The sequence below is a fragment of the Galleria mellonella genome, unplaced genomic scaffold (assembly GCF_026898425.1).
Source record: "Galleria mellonella isolate WM207_F2 unplaced genomic scaffold, CSIRO_AGI_GalMel_v1 utg65, whole genome shotgun sequence".
Lineage (NCBI taxonomy): Eukaryota > Metazoa > Arthropoda > Insecta > Lepidoptera > Pyralidae > Galleria > Galleria mellonella.
This window is the reverse complement of record NW_026442138.1, coordinates 2,249,912-2,265,279: the sequence shown is the minus strand read 5'-3', so window position 1 is coordinate 2,265,279 and position 15,368 is coordinate 2,249,912. Positions and strand designations below refer to the sequence as shown.

Genomic DNA, 15,368 nt, shown 5'->3' with positions numbered 1-15,368 from the left:
GTACATAATATACGACAAATTTGTATTGTATCCAAATGTCGCATTTGTCCATTCTTACTAATCACATTTCAAATTTTGCTAGGTTATGTCAAAAATAAAAGAAACCATTCTTCCCTATTGATGGAAAAAACAGAACCAAAAATAAACAATTACAAAAACAAAAGTAATTTAGCGATAACGATAAATGAGATATTTATCATTCCAGTGTACAACACAGATATGAGTTTGGGAAATTTTATTAAAAAAAATCTTGTTGCGCTGGTAATGGTGCCCATGATTATCGGTACTCACTATGGATGGTATAAATTACAAGAAGTTGATAGCCTGGTATCAGCTGAAGAACGAAATAAGCTACCAATTACAAAGGTACAAATTATATTACCATTATTAATTTCAATTTTAATCCAGCTTTCGCCCTTATATTAGAGAAATTGAAATTAAACGTAATAGATTTGTAGGTTAGGACCGGTTAGGTAATTATAAAAAACAATGGACTTAACAAGATTTAATCAAATCATATCCAAGATGTACGTTACGTATATATTACCACCATTCCGGTATTCCCTATTTATGAAGTTTGGTCAGTGGATACCCTTAGAGGTAGTTTATTACGATTTCATTTGATCTTAAATATTATTAAGATCGATTCTGAGAAGCCATTTCTCTAAAACTGATTCTAAAATTAAAATATCAATTTTAAATAAATTTCCTAATAGATTTAAATCAAATGTATAATAAATTTATCTTATCTATAAAATAGTAATTTTTGAAACTATCGAATTAAAATGTTAAATTAGGAGATTAGTTTCGAGGCATACAATCTCAAAATTGACTCCAGACTTTATTTAAGAAAATTTAGCGAAACTATAATTACAATTGTTACAAGTCACCAAAAAATAAATGAATGATAGTTCATTTTTTATACCACTAAGGTGGCAAACAAGCATACAGCCCACCTTGTGTTAAGTGATTACCGTAGCTTATGAACACCTGCAATTTTACTATAAATTGTATTCATAGTAGTCCTTAAAATACTAATTTGGCTGTAATATCAAACTGCATTTAAGGATGGGAAGGGGTGGGGAGAAATGTGCCTACCCCAACATTATCTGGTCCTTACACCAGGAGTGAAATTTAGTTAAGATACGTCTGAGAATACATATACCCATTTTTAAAAGGATCAACCTGGAATCTATGCAACCAACTTTGTATCTATTGTAAATTATAAGTAATTTAGGAAATGATTTAGATTTTTTAATAATAAATTGAAACACTATTGGGGATGAAAGAAAATATGTAACAGTATTTTTTTTTGATGGAGTAAAAATGGTATGGTAACGGTAACTCTGCCTGTGCTAATGGGATACGCTAGCGGAGCACCAGTGAAGGGTGATAGATGAGAATGAAAACAGGCCAGTTAGCCCATCATGATAAATTCATCAGTAATTAACCATGATAGTTTCCAGGGGGAACCACGAGAAGGTCGACCTGGTTGGGTATATTGCTAGCAACGGGATTCTCAGTCTCCATTACTAACAATCCCTTTCCCCTCTGTAACAGTATTTGAAATGTTATATTTGTATTGTAGGTGTAAATGTACTCATAATTATGGTATATAGTTAAGTATTGATGTAAGAAAAAAGTTAAGTGTATGAAGATATTTATTCTAACATGATTATTTGTTTTGTTTCAGTTTATAAAAAGCTTCAATTTTGCATCAGATCCAAAATAAAAATAAACACTGCATACATAGGATGACTTCTGTAAATATTTGTATCTAAGAACTTTATAGTTTAATACTTTATTTGTTTATTAAATATTGTTAAAGATATTTTGTGTAGTTTTTTTTTTTTTTTTATGGGACGTCTATACGTAATTTTTAAAAACTTAAAGTTTTTTTAAACTTAAAGTTTGATAAAATAATTATGGAGCCAACATAAGAAGTTTACATATAGAGAAGAATTGTCAGCATCAACTTGCAATAATCTCAATTGTACCATAAAAATATTATATTATTTTTAAAACTTATGTTAATTTTAATATGATATCTCTATACATGCACAATGGGAATTATCATTTACACCTATAGTGTAGATTAGCAACTTTCCTTTCATGGGTAGTTTTTTTTTAATAAGTGATAATGTAATGGTATTTCTGCATGCGCTATCGGTACACATTGACGGGGTACCAGTGAGAGGTGATTGGTAAGGATGAAAGCAGGTCAGTTAGCCTAGTTAGAATTCCATGAAAAATAACCATGATGGTTTCCAAGAGAAACTGTGTGGAGGTTTTTTATTTTTTTTAATGGATGATAATAGAATGGTAACCCCGCCTGCGCTATCTTTATACACCGGCGGGGCACCAGTGAAGGATGATAGGTGAGGATGAACTAGGTCAATTAGCCCATCGTAACGAATTCAACAAGAATTGTTCACGATGGTTTCCAGGGGGAACCACGTGGAGGTCGACCTAACAAAGAATATTGCTAGCAATGGGGCTGTCAAACTCCATTGCTAACAATCCCTTTCCCCCTACTGTGTGGAGGTTGACCTGATAGGGTACATTGATAGAAATGGAGTTGTTATAGCCCATTACTAATTCCGTACCCCCCTGCATGGATATATAATAACAGCACTTCTCCTTACTAATATTATAAATGTGAAAGTGAGTTTGTTTGTATGTTGCCTTACAGCGTCCTAATGGCTTAACTAAACAAATGAATTTTTTTATACACTTACTATATTGGATGAAGAAGAATATGGGTTACTTTTTATGTAAACATATCCTGGTCACACAGACTAAGTCACGAGTAAAAGCTAGTTAGGATATAAACTATTCTATAACATAGGAGCAAACAATACACATCTGTAACATTATATTAAATAAATGATTTTATTATAAATATTTGCAAAGATAAGTGTGAATGACATTATGACATAGTATTTTTATATATTAGGGTTTTACGGTTTAAATTTTACAGTCTCCAAAACTAATGATCTCTTTTTTTATAAACTGTATTTTAGAGCCAATATCATTCCAGCGGATATCACAAATAAATTACACACAACAGAATGGTGCATAAAAAATACTTGTAGTGTAAGATCTGATGACAAATTTTGAGTTGTTTGCATGGTGTAGAACTGGAATGGTAACCTTGTCTGCGATTAAGAAGACATCTCGTCATTTGACCTATCGTGGTGACTTCGGTATTGACTGCGATGGTTTCCAAAAAGAGCCGCGTTGAAGTTTGCCCGACAAGGTACATTGCTAGCAATGAAACCGCTAAGGGGGAAAGGGATTGTTTTTTTTTTATGGGTGAAAATGGAATGGTATCCCCGCCTGCGCTAACGGTGGCGGTAACCACGGTACGCTGGCGGAGCACCAGTGAAGGATGATAGATGAGAATGAAAACAGGCCAACTAGCCCATCATGATGAATTCATCAGGAATAACCCATGATAGTTTCCAGGGAGAACCGCAAGGAGATCGATCTGGTCGGGTATATTGCTAGCAATGGGATTTTCAGTCTCCATTACTAACAATCCCTTTCCCCCCGGAAAGGGATTGTTAGTAATATGGACTAATGGCCCCATTGCTTGCAAGCCTTATCAGGTCGACCTCTTCGCGGCTCCCTCTGGAAACCATTGTGATTAATTATTTTTGCATCCGTCACGATGGGCAATACCTGGCTAACCTACTTTCATGCTCACCTATCATCCCTCACGGGTACTCCGCCAGTGTATACCGATAGCGTAGGCGGGATTACCATTCCATTATCATACATAAAAAAAATATGGCCGCTAAAGCCGATTCCAAACAAACCTCTTCCCCCAGGAAATTTTGAGTAGATTATTGAATGAAACAAATTCAATGCATATGAATAATTTAATCACAATAAATTGTTTCGGTGTCGCGCGGGTGGTGGTAGTCAGATGGTAGGCAGGTGGCTCCGCGAGTCCATCTCGGACTTCTTGCCTTTGGCCGGCTGATTGCGGTCCGTTACGATCAACTGGGGCAGCAGGGGAGACGACTGCACCTGTGAAACATCGAAAAATTAACTTCACCTACCGAAGAGGGGGGAAAGGGGATTACCATTCTCATTGCTAGCAATATACCCTGAAGTTTAACTCCATGTAGTTCCTACTGGAAACCATCGTGCTGAATTTATTTATTTATTTATTTATTTACAGGATTACCAACATAAGATACAGCTACAATAAAGCTAAGTTTTAATACAATACACTGGCAGCTCAGATCTCACCGTTCTTACATTTATAGGCAACCACAGCATGCCTTGTGTTTGACAAACATTAAAATATAATTAAATTAATAAATGAGTAAAGATATTAACAATATGAATAATAATATAATATAAATAATGGAAATTGTATTCAAATTATTATAAAATATAAATAAATATAATGTAATGGGGAGGTATATCAACACTTTAATTTAGTCATGAATACAGAGTGACTATCGCAGTGAATATCAAGTTCAGGCTTGGTTTTTACAATATCGTTATACAGACGCGTTATGCGGACGATAGGTGATTCGCGACCCAAGTTTGTTCGGCAAGCTGCATTTTTAAATAGATTACAAGGATGCCGCGGCACTCTAGTAGGAACATTGTAATCTAGTTTCCCCAGTAGAGGCAGGCAATCAATGTGATTATTCACTAACTTATGAAGATAAGACATGTCAAGGTAAGATCTGTGCAGGCATAGTTCATCAAGGTGAAAATGTTTAATTTTGTTTTTGTAGGTTTTCATATTTCTTGATATTTTAAAACGATAAGCTAGGCTACGAACGAATGTCCTCTGTATTCTCTCTATTCTGTCCTCATGTATCTTGTACATAGGTGACCACACCATACTGCAATATTCCAACTTGCTTCTGACATAGCTATTGTACAGTTGAATGACAGTGGATGGTTTCTTGAAACACCTTGTATTCCTAAGGATAAAACCCAATGATTTATTTGATTCATTTACAATTTTATCAATATGTTCCGAAAATCTTAGTTGACTGTCCATCAAAACCCCAAGATCTCGCACAACACTAACCTCTTGAAGCTGCTTACCCTTGATAAAATAATGCGATTGCAACTTCTTTAGTTTCCGTGTAAACTTTATGTGGTAACATTTTGAAGTATTTAAATACATTTTGTTATTATTACACCATTTGATTAAATAATCGATGTCCTTCTGAAAACATTCCACATCTGATGGTTTTGTTATTATCTTCATCATTTTAAAGTCATCAGCGAATAGGTATCCATTACTATGCTTAATATTTTGCATAATATCATTAATGAAGACATTGAAGAATAGAGGTCCTAAAATAGAGCCCTGAGGCACACCTGAGGAAGCCACAATGGAGGATGATTGAACACCGTCAAATACTACTCTCGAGGAACGGTTTCTAAGGTAAGATTTACACCATTCCAGCAAATTATCTCCTATTCCAAATGTTTGCAATTTTTTCACTAAGATATAGTGGTTTACCTTGTCAAAGGCTTTTGCAAAATCTGTGTAAACCACATCCACCTGAACATTTCGATCGACTGCTTCCTTTAACTCTGAGGTGAAAAGTATAAGGTTAGTGTTTACTGATCTCCCTGCCATAAATCCGTGCTGAATATCTACTATGTACTTTTTTATATGAGAGTACATAACTGAATGAACCATTGACTCAAACAACTTAGACATCGATGACAACAGAGATATTGGTCGATAATTAGATATGTTCTCCCTATTACCGCTCTTGAATATCGGTACTATATTAGCCTTCTTCCATTCATCAGGAAATATGCCCGAACCGAGAGATTGATTGAAAATCATACTCAATGGAAGAGCCAATGTATCAGCGCACTTTACAAGAAATAGCGGGTGTATTTTATCTGGGCCTATAGCCTTTGTTGTGTCTAGTTTTTTAAGTTTACCTTTAACTTCCTCTGGCGTCAAATGAATGTAACCGATCATGTCGAGTACTTGAGAAGTCATCACAGGAGTGAAATTATTTCCACAATTATCCTCCTCCTCATACACCGAAAAAAAGTGACTCGCAAACATACATGAAATTTTGTCAGCATCAGAAGAAGTATTATTATTCAAGGTCATTGTGTTTGGATACGATGAACTATTTCTACGCAAACCCTTCACATGCGTCCAGAATTTTTTGGGATTATTTTTTAACTCATTTTCCATTTCATTAATATATCTATTATAGCATTCTTTTATTAATTTATTACAGTCACCTCTCAAATAATCATATTCTATTTTATCAAGTAAATTATTATATTTTTTTATTCTTTTGTGGTATTTATTTTTTTGTTTAAGTAAATATATTAAGTGTGATGAAAACCACACAGGGTATGAATTTTTTCGTGTTGTGGTTATAGGGATGTAAGAATTAATAGTGTCTTGTAATAAATCATAAAATTTCGACAACATCTCATTAACATCATTGCAGGAGTCAAAGTGTTCAGTCCAGGGTATCGACTTGAGACATAAGTTAATTGCATTATAGTCGCCCTTATAGAAATTAAGCCTGGTGGGTATATGATATTTGTCTATATTTCTTACAGGATTTGAGCACTCAGAGACCTCCACAATTTCCTCATTGCACAGTAACAGGTCCAGCACTTTATTTTGTACATTAGTGACAGAGTTAAATTGTTTAAGGTCATTAAGTTCCAGAATATTCATCGCGATGGGGTAACTGACCTGCTTTTTCATTCTCTGGTGCCCCGCCAGCGTATACCGATAACGCAGGCGAGGTTACCACTCTATTATCATCCATTACAAAAAAACTTCACCTATCAAAACAAACAATTCGAAATTTTTAATTATTTATTTATAATCGATTTTACTAATATTTTTTTAATGCAGGAATACCCGACTAGTAGGAGCCCTTATTCATGGGCGCGGTTCACGGCTGTATCGCGAGCAGCACTGCGCGACCAGCGCGCTGTTTATCACTGCACGCTGCGGTCAGCGGCGGTAATAGTGGTGAAGCCTATACTTTTTTTTTTATATAACTTAGAATGGCAAACAAACTGACGGCCTACCTGATGGAAAGTGGTAACCGTCGCCTATAGACATGAGCAGTATCATGGACTGCTTATAAATCCTAACTAAAAAGACAGGCAGATCAATCTAGTGACCTGTGAAACACCGCAACAAAGCTCTATCCCGCGTCTCCGCCCGCGTGGATTAGTACATAAAATATCCTAAGTGCTAATTTAGGATATGACCTACAAGTGTAGTAAATTTCATTGAAATCCGTTCGGTAGTTTTTGCGTGAAAGAGTAACAAACATCCATCTATTCTTACAAAATTGCGCATTTATAAAGTTAATAGGATTACAAAGCGGGTCGAACGAATTAAATTCAACTAACTAACGAGTAGGTACCTAGAATTATGTAATACATATGCATCAATTATAACGGTCATTTCCTTTTGCTCTTCGATTTTTTGTTCTCTGTAGTCGATATGGATGGAGTGGAATGAGGCGGTAAGGAGACATTATCTGTGCTCGTTTGACGCTGAGTAAATTTGCGCTGAAAAGGAAGTAAGGATTTTTTAATGAATGAAAATGGTAACGACGACTGCGCTACGCTGGCGGGGTACCAAAGAGGGATGAGGTGAGGATATAGTCAAGTAAGATGGCCAATCGTTACGTCGGTATCGTCATATTAGGCGTTAACTGACCAATATTGACTCCCCAATAAAGGGGAGGTTGCCAGTAGCTGACACGCTTGGCAGGCGGATTGGCAACCGCAGTTAGGCTTTGATAATGTTTTAAGAGGGACACTGCTGCCCATCCCTCGACTAGTAATTTCTCTTAGTCATCTCTTAGGACTTCCACGGGAAAGGAATGGGCGGTACCATTCTATTTCGGGAGCACACAGCATAAAATCGTGACATATTCCCCACTAATAAATCACAATGGTTTCTCGCAAGTTTTCAGGTCGATCTGATAAAATATATAGCTAGTAATAAAGCCGCTAACTCCTATTCCTCTAAAAAGTAAGAGTGGAAGAAGGTATCAGAAGAAGACCGACCGGCAACCTCTAGGAGCATCTAGGGGAGTGGTAGATGGCGCTACCGGGTAAACATATTATATTACTATATGAATATAGGTACATATAACTATTTATTAGTATAACAATTATGCAATATTTTTGTCGTCATGTATTTAATATGGTTCTATGTAATTTATAGTATCTAGGGGGGAAAGGGGTTGTTAGTAATGGAGACTGAAAAGCCTATTAATATACCCAACCAGATCGACCTCCTCGCGGTTCTCCCTGGAAACTATCATGGTTAATTCCTGATGAATTCATCATGATGGGCTAACTGGCCTGTTTTCATTCTCATCTATCACCCTTCACTGGTGCTCCGCCAGCGTATCCCGTTAGCGCAGGCGGGGTTACCATACCATTTTCACCCATCAAAAAAAAAAGAAAAAAAAGTATCTAGACCTAAGTACCTGTGCTCTCCTCGCTTTCTCGTACTCCTCGTGATCGGAGTGTGGGACTGTGAAGAGGAAATTTTCGAAGATAGGATGCCTCAGGAGTTGCTCACATGTCCACCGCATCATCGGGTCTTTGTCGAGGCATTTCTGGGGGAGAATTTAAGTTATCATCACATGGCGTGTCAAGCTACCAACTTAGTATTAAGTTAGAGCAGTAGTTTTCAAAATTTTTTACAGTATGACCTCCTACTCTTCGCCGTTTCAAACCTATACGTATTTTACTATTTTAAAAATATCAAGTCGGTACATTTTTGTTTATTTCCATAGTTAATTATCGATTAAAAATAATAAAATGAACAATAAAAAACAGACATGGATTACGTTGCAAAACACATCCATGGAAAAGGTAACTAAGTCAAATAAGTTAGGTAAGTTAACATAAATTTTCTTAATTTATATATGTTAGCCTATCTAAAATGAACATTTTCTTAATAAAAATATCTTTTTGAACGTTGTCTATTTTACGGCTTTACGAACTTCCGCGACCCCCTCGTAGAGATTTAGGGGCCCTCTAGGGGGTCGCAACATACACTTTGAAAAACACTGAGTTAGATATATAAAAATGTAAAGTTTCGACCCATATTCTTTCGGGCTAAATGTTTTTTTTTTCTACAACACAGGGGGCAAACGAGCATGCGGCTCACCAGATGGTAAGTGACTACCGCCGTCCATGATCGCCCACAACACCAACGGCATTGCAGGCGTGCTGCCGGCCTTTTAAAATGGATTCAGAATCACTTGCAGAATCCAAAGTAGAGTTTTACCACTAATAATATTCTAACCATTTACCACGTCACCCAATGTGTATATGTGTGAGTTTACTTCTAACTACCTCTTACCTTTAAAAAATCTACAACCAATTCGTTATGTGCATATCGCTGCGGGATTTTCTTCTCCAGTGGTTCCAGTGTTGTCGGTTCTGGCAGCGCCATACCCTGCAATTATTACTTCATATAAAACTAACTGAATACCGTATTTAGCATCAATAAGAGACACCAGAAATAACAGACAAATAGAGAGAACCAGAGGGCAGTTTTATATAAAGGTCGTGTAGGGGTAGAAGGGTACTTTTGTCCTACTCGTGTTTCAGAATTCGAAAAATCTTAACTCTTAGAAAGAGTGATGGACCGTCTGCTTATTTGCCATTTCCAGTTACGCACACAAAAGCATTTTGCCTCAATTCTCTTAAAAATTGTAATAAAAAACAAAATAGAAATCCGTTTTAATTAGTTACCAGTGAGTAAAATATGAGTGTGATAATTTAACACTATTACTTCTTTTATTATAATCGATATTAACGCAAAATTAAATGGTACATTAATTATATTATTAAATAAATTATTATTAATTTAATATTTTTTTATGCTTTATATACAAACCCAAACAAACAAAGAGTGAACGAGAAAAGAACATTAATTAAAATAATAGAGAATAGAAGGCAAAATGCTGGGCTACCTTATACGACATGACGATTGTTTTTAAGAGCATAGTAGAAGGAAAAATAGAGGGCAAAAGAGGAAGAGAAAGACCGAGGAATAACTATATGGGACAGATAAAAGAAACACTAGGTGTCATGTCGTATAGGGAGATCAAGGATATGGCCTGGGATAGAGCTGGCTGGAGGAAGATGTTTATGATTAGTTGATGATGATTAGTTGCACCGACAAGAGGAAACTATTAAATGAAAAGAGATACAAACCCTATAGACACTTTCTCCTTTCGGATTCTCAAGGTTGACTAGTAGAAATCCCTTCAAGGAATAAGTCCCCTTGTGTATATTTTTATTATAACCTAATATCTATACTAGGGGGGAAAGGAATTGTTAGTAATGGAGACTAAGAATCCCACTGCTAGCAATATATCCAACCAGGTCGACCTCCACGTGGAAACAATCATGGTTAATTCCTGATGAATCTATCATGATCAGCTAACTGGCCTGTTTTCATTCTCATCGATCACCCTTCACTAGTGCCCTACTAGCGTATACCTACCGTTAGCGCAGGCGGGGCTGCCATTTCATTTTCACCCATAAAAAATCCATAAGTGAATGTACAAAAGCATATAAATAAATAACTAATTATTAATGTATTACCTGAAAGAATGTGTTCTGTGAGAAAATAGTCATATGTCTAGGTAGGAGATCGCCCAGGGTCTTCCTAATGAGGTACAACTGGTCCAGGTCGCTCTTGCCAGGCCAGAGGGCTTCACTTGACAATAGCTCGGCGAATACACATCCTGCATGGAAAAATGTTTATACACTCGTAGTTAAGACCTTCGTTATTCCCTCAGTAAGTTATCCAGAAGCACAAATTTCCATTTTGTAGACTATTTTTATACTAATATTTAATACACATTTTTTATTTGTTACGTTTTGTATTGTGTTGCAAGCGTTCATAGGCTACTATAACTGTTGACCATCAGACGGGCTGTATGCTTGTTGGCCACCTTTGTAGTATAAAAAAAATACTAAATACAGTGAACGCTCTAAATAATAACCTCTCTATAATCCCGGGGGGAAAAAGGGATTGTTAGTAATGGAGACTGAGAATCCCATTGCTAGCAATATACCCAACCAGGTCGACCTCCTCGCGGCTCCCCCTGGAAACTATTATGGTTAATTCCTGATGAATTCATCATGATGGGCTAACTGGCCTGTTTTCATTCTCATTGATCACCCTTCACTGGTGCTCCGCCAGCGTATTCCATTAGCGCAGGCGGGGTTACCATACCATTTTCACCTATCAAAAAAAAAAAAAAAACCTCTCTATAATCAACATTCTTTATGTTTTATTTATTCTACTCAGCTTAATTAGTAAAATAAATAAGTAAACATATTTTCCAGGAGCTAACTATTTTTATACTCCTTTTTCGCTTATAAGCAAATATTCCTAATAAGATTTTTTTTATTTGGTCGACATACGTCCGTCTAGGGCGGCGACGTGCTGAAGAAGGGCCAAATTAAAAGTACCCATAACCGGCGAGCGTGTATGAAAAGACTGATGAATGTGGAAGAAGCGAAAGAGGTTTGTTTGAATCGAAGTATTTGGCGTTCCATTGTTTCTGCCTACCCTAATGGGAGACAGGCGTGACAGATATGTACTCGTATGTATGTATGTATGTATTTTTTTTATTGAAAGTAGTTCAAATGAGTTGTTTATATAGAGCGTTCACTGTATTATAAAAAAAAAATAAAGATGTGATTATTTGTTTAAAATGGATGAACTCAAAAACAATTCAACTAATTTAAAAAAAAATATATAAAAGCTACATTATCAGCGAATAACATAGGTTGTTTGTTATTTTCAAAAATAATATTTACCTGTATGAAGGCGGGTCAAATCTTTAGTATTTTTTTTTTGATGGGTGAAAATGGTATGGTAACCCCGCCTGCGCTAACGGGATACGCTGGCGGAGCACCAGTGAAGGGTGATAGGTGAGAATGAAAACAGGCCAGTTAGCCCATCATGATGAATTCATCAGGAATTAACCATGATAGTTTCTAGGGGGAGCCGCGAGGAGGTCGACCTGGTGGGGTATATTGCTAGCAATGGGATTCTCAGTCGCCATTACTAACAATCCCTTTCCCCCCAATCTTTAGTATTAGGTACGTAAACATGTAGACAAAATGTTTAAACCGATTTTTATATTAAAAAGAAAGAATTATTTTCCATTATTGGACATTACTCATTTTATCTGTACTATTAAGTAAAATTCTATAGTACAAAATCAAATCGATTGAGTAAATATTATATTCAAGGTGAAAGCTCAATCTCTCGGTGTAATGTCAGTAATAATTTCCATTTATTACTATTTTATTACTAAGCTATGTTTAGAGTTTTATTTACAAATTAAATATATATTATTATGCGATCAATATGGCGGGTATATATGTCGTAAGGTCGAATCTATACATATAATAAAAGTGTAGAGGTCAAATGACTGTATTCAGAAAAAAAACGCTAAAAACCGAGTCAAGAGGATGTTAAAAGTGAAATAAAACACATCCAGATTTTTTTAAACATTTTGTTTCTCTGTTTGTTTGTCTGTTTGTACGGGCTAATCTCCGAAAGTATAGAACGGATTGAAATGAAATTTTACATGTTGATAACTTACATCCCTGCTCAACATTTTACATACTTTTAATCATGGAAAACTAAAGAGTTCCCACAGGATAGTTAAAAACTATAGCAACTTATACAGTTTAGTACACAACCTTTGTACTTAAAGTTATTTTAATCTAAGGCAAAGAGAAAGAAAGTGAGAACGACACGCCATTTGTTAATTTTGATCCAATATTCCCTGAGATAATAAATGCGTACATATATCGATATATACTAAACAGGAATAACAACTACCACGCGGACAAAGTCGCTGGTATCAGTTAATATATAAAACTTATATGTCTACAGTTATGAAAGTAAGGAATATGACGAAAAGCGCCTGTTTAGTTTACTATAGCAAAAGAGTAAAAAATATTAATTGCTGCTATGGTTTTTAGTGATTAATTTTATTGTTTAGACCAATAGCATTATTATATTATGCTATGAAATAGGAATAAATAACGGTAGCTAAAATAGGGGGCATAGGGATGGGGAAAAGTGGCTGGTTAGCATAGACAAATTCTTGATACCTCCGGGTACGATTTGGGTCTACTGTGTCTAATTTTCGTCTAATTTTTTATTTTAATATAGAGACAAAAGTTTTTTTTACTGTAGTCTGATTTACTTATTGCTATTACATATAATCATCATCATATCAGCCTTAAACTGTCCACTGATGAACATAAGCCTCCCCCTTGGGGAGTTTTGCCAGTAGTTGCCACACTTGGCACGCGGATTGGCAACTACAGTTAGGCTTTTTTAGATGTTTTAGAACGCTGCTGCCTATTCCTTGCCCTCCCTTAGTCGCCTCTTACGACACCCATAGGAAAGGAAGGAGTGGCCCCTTTTATGCCGGGACACAAACGGCGAATTACAGTTATTAGTACTTTTGACTGCAAAGCGGTTAGGTTAGATTAGGTACTTTTAACTGTTATTTTAGGCAAAAGTATTGTTGACTAAAGCATACGGTCAAAATTACTTTTGACTGATTTTGCTAGTCAATAATACTTTTGATTGATTAAGAGTTTTGACTGCAACATATCTATTATCATCATAATCATTCTAATAATGAAGTACCGCATTCGTGATTCACTGTTCATTCCAAAGGTTGACTGGTAGAGAATGCTGCTAGCATTAAATCCGCCTTTTGTACCATATTTTTAATTGATCAATAAAGTTAATTAAATATATAAAGAGGAAAAATATTACAATAATATAATAAATGAAAATTAATTATAAATTGCATACATAAAATAATGTTATAATATTTTTCTTTATAATGTAAATATTACTTAATTTCTCTAAGTAACACAATTGGTAGGCAGTAAAATTTATATGTTTATAGGTTATAAAATTGTGGTCGTAGAATAACAATACACCTTATTAGTTTTCCATAATTTTATTTAGTTATTTTAGGACTTCATATTTGCATATTTTCTGAAATTATGAAGAGGAACGATTTGATTTGTAATGGATAAACTCAAAAATGATTTAATCGCTTTTAAAAATTCTTTCACCTGCAGAAAGCTAAGATTATCAGCGAGTAATATAGGCTTCATTTTAATAATATATATATATATATATATATATATATATATATATATATATATATATATATATATATATATATATATATATATATATATATATATATATATCATTAAATATGTATTTACCTATGGCCCAAACGTCGACAGGTGTGCTGTACATAGTGTCGCCCACCAACAGTTCAGGCGCTCGGTACCAACGCGTAGCCACGTAGTCGGTGTAGCTTTCGCCAGGGCCTGGGCATGTAGAGTGGAAGATATCTGTTAGTTACACGCTCCCATGACTTACGCTAAACACAACAAATAGCCTGAGATCTCTCTGCTGACTTCTGGAAGTTATCTTGTATATTTATCTTTAATTTAAAACAAAGATTTATTAAAAAAAAATTATAAACGCATAATTCAACGGTGGAATCTTAGGATAAAAGGACACTATAAAATAGGTTTTTGCCTTTGCGACTACTGCATGGGATTCTTGAATAAGGTTGTATGGTGGGGAAGGATTGTTAGCAAAGCGGACTATCAGTCCAATTGCTAGCAAGATACCCTGCCAGGTCCACCTCCATGAGGTCCCCCTGGAAATCGACATGCTGAATTCCTGATGAATTCATCATGATCGGCTACCTAACTTGCCTTTTTATCTCACCTATCATCCCTTACCGGTGCCCCGCCAGCGTATACCGTTAGCGCAAGCAGAGTTGTTATTTCATTATCATCCATAAAAAAAAAAATTAAAAACCTACCTGCGTACCAAATTTCGTTCAAATCTATTTAATAGTTTTTGCGTGAAAGAGTAACAAACATCCATCTATCGTTACAAACTTTCGCATTTAATAAGATTCCAAATTCTATAAAAAAAAAACAAACAAAGATATCACAGCCTTATGAAATACTTTTTCTTGATTTAAAAATATAAAGACTCGAGTAAACTTGATTAATGTACTTTCAAAGACAGCTGGCGTATCAGGCCACAATGCGTAAATATAGTAACTTCGTATCTACACCAACTTTCAACCCCTCGTAGACCTTGCGAATTTTATTTTTAACCCAGCATATGGGGTAATTTGTTGGTGTTATACTATGGTATAAACGCTGTAGAATTATGTAACGATGACATGCAATAAATGTAGGTTATTTGGATGTTTCATTAAATTATAATAGACGGCTCTGTAATGAAATCTTAA

General features: G+C 35.4%; 1 protein-coding gene across 1 annotated transcript in view; it reads right to left on the bottom strand.

The window, feature by feature from the left end:
• Window positions 1-3,870: 3,870 nt before the first annotated feature.
• Window positions 3,871-15,368, bottom strand: part of LOC116412661 (cyclin-dependent kinase-like 4) — a 46,373-nt gene continuing 34,875 nt past the window's right edge. Inside the window, exons 5-9 of the mRNA XM_052900553.1 lie at window positions 14,314-14,421; window positions 10,630-10,772; window positions 9,377-9,472; window positions 8,493-8,624; window positions 3,871-4,035 (exon numbers count right to left, since the gene is read on the bottom strand). Coding sequence (XP_052756513.1) covers window positions 3,928-4,035; window positions 8,493-8,624; window positions 9,377-9,472; window positions 10,630-10,772; window positions 14,314-14,421 — 587 coding nt within the window. The 3' untranslated portion in view covers window positions 3,871-3,927. The remainder of the gene's footprint in view (window positions 4,036-8,492; window positions 8,625-9,376; window positions 9,473-10,629; window positions 10,773-14,313; window positions 14,422-15,368) is intronic.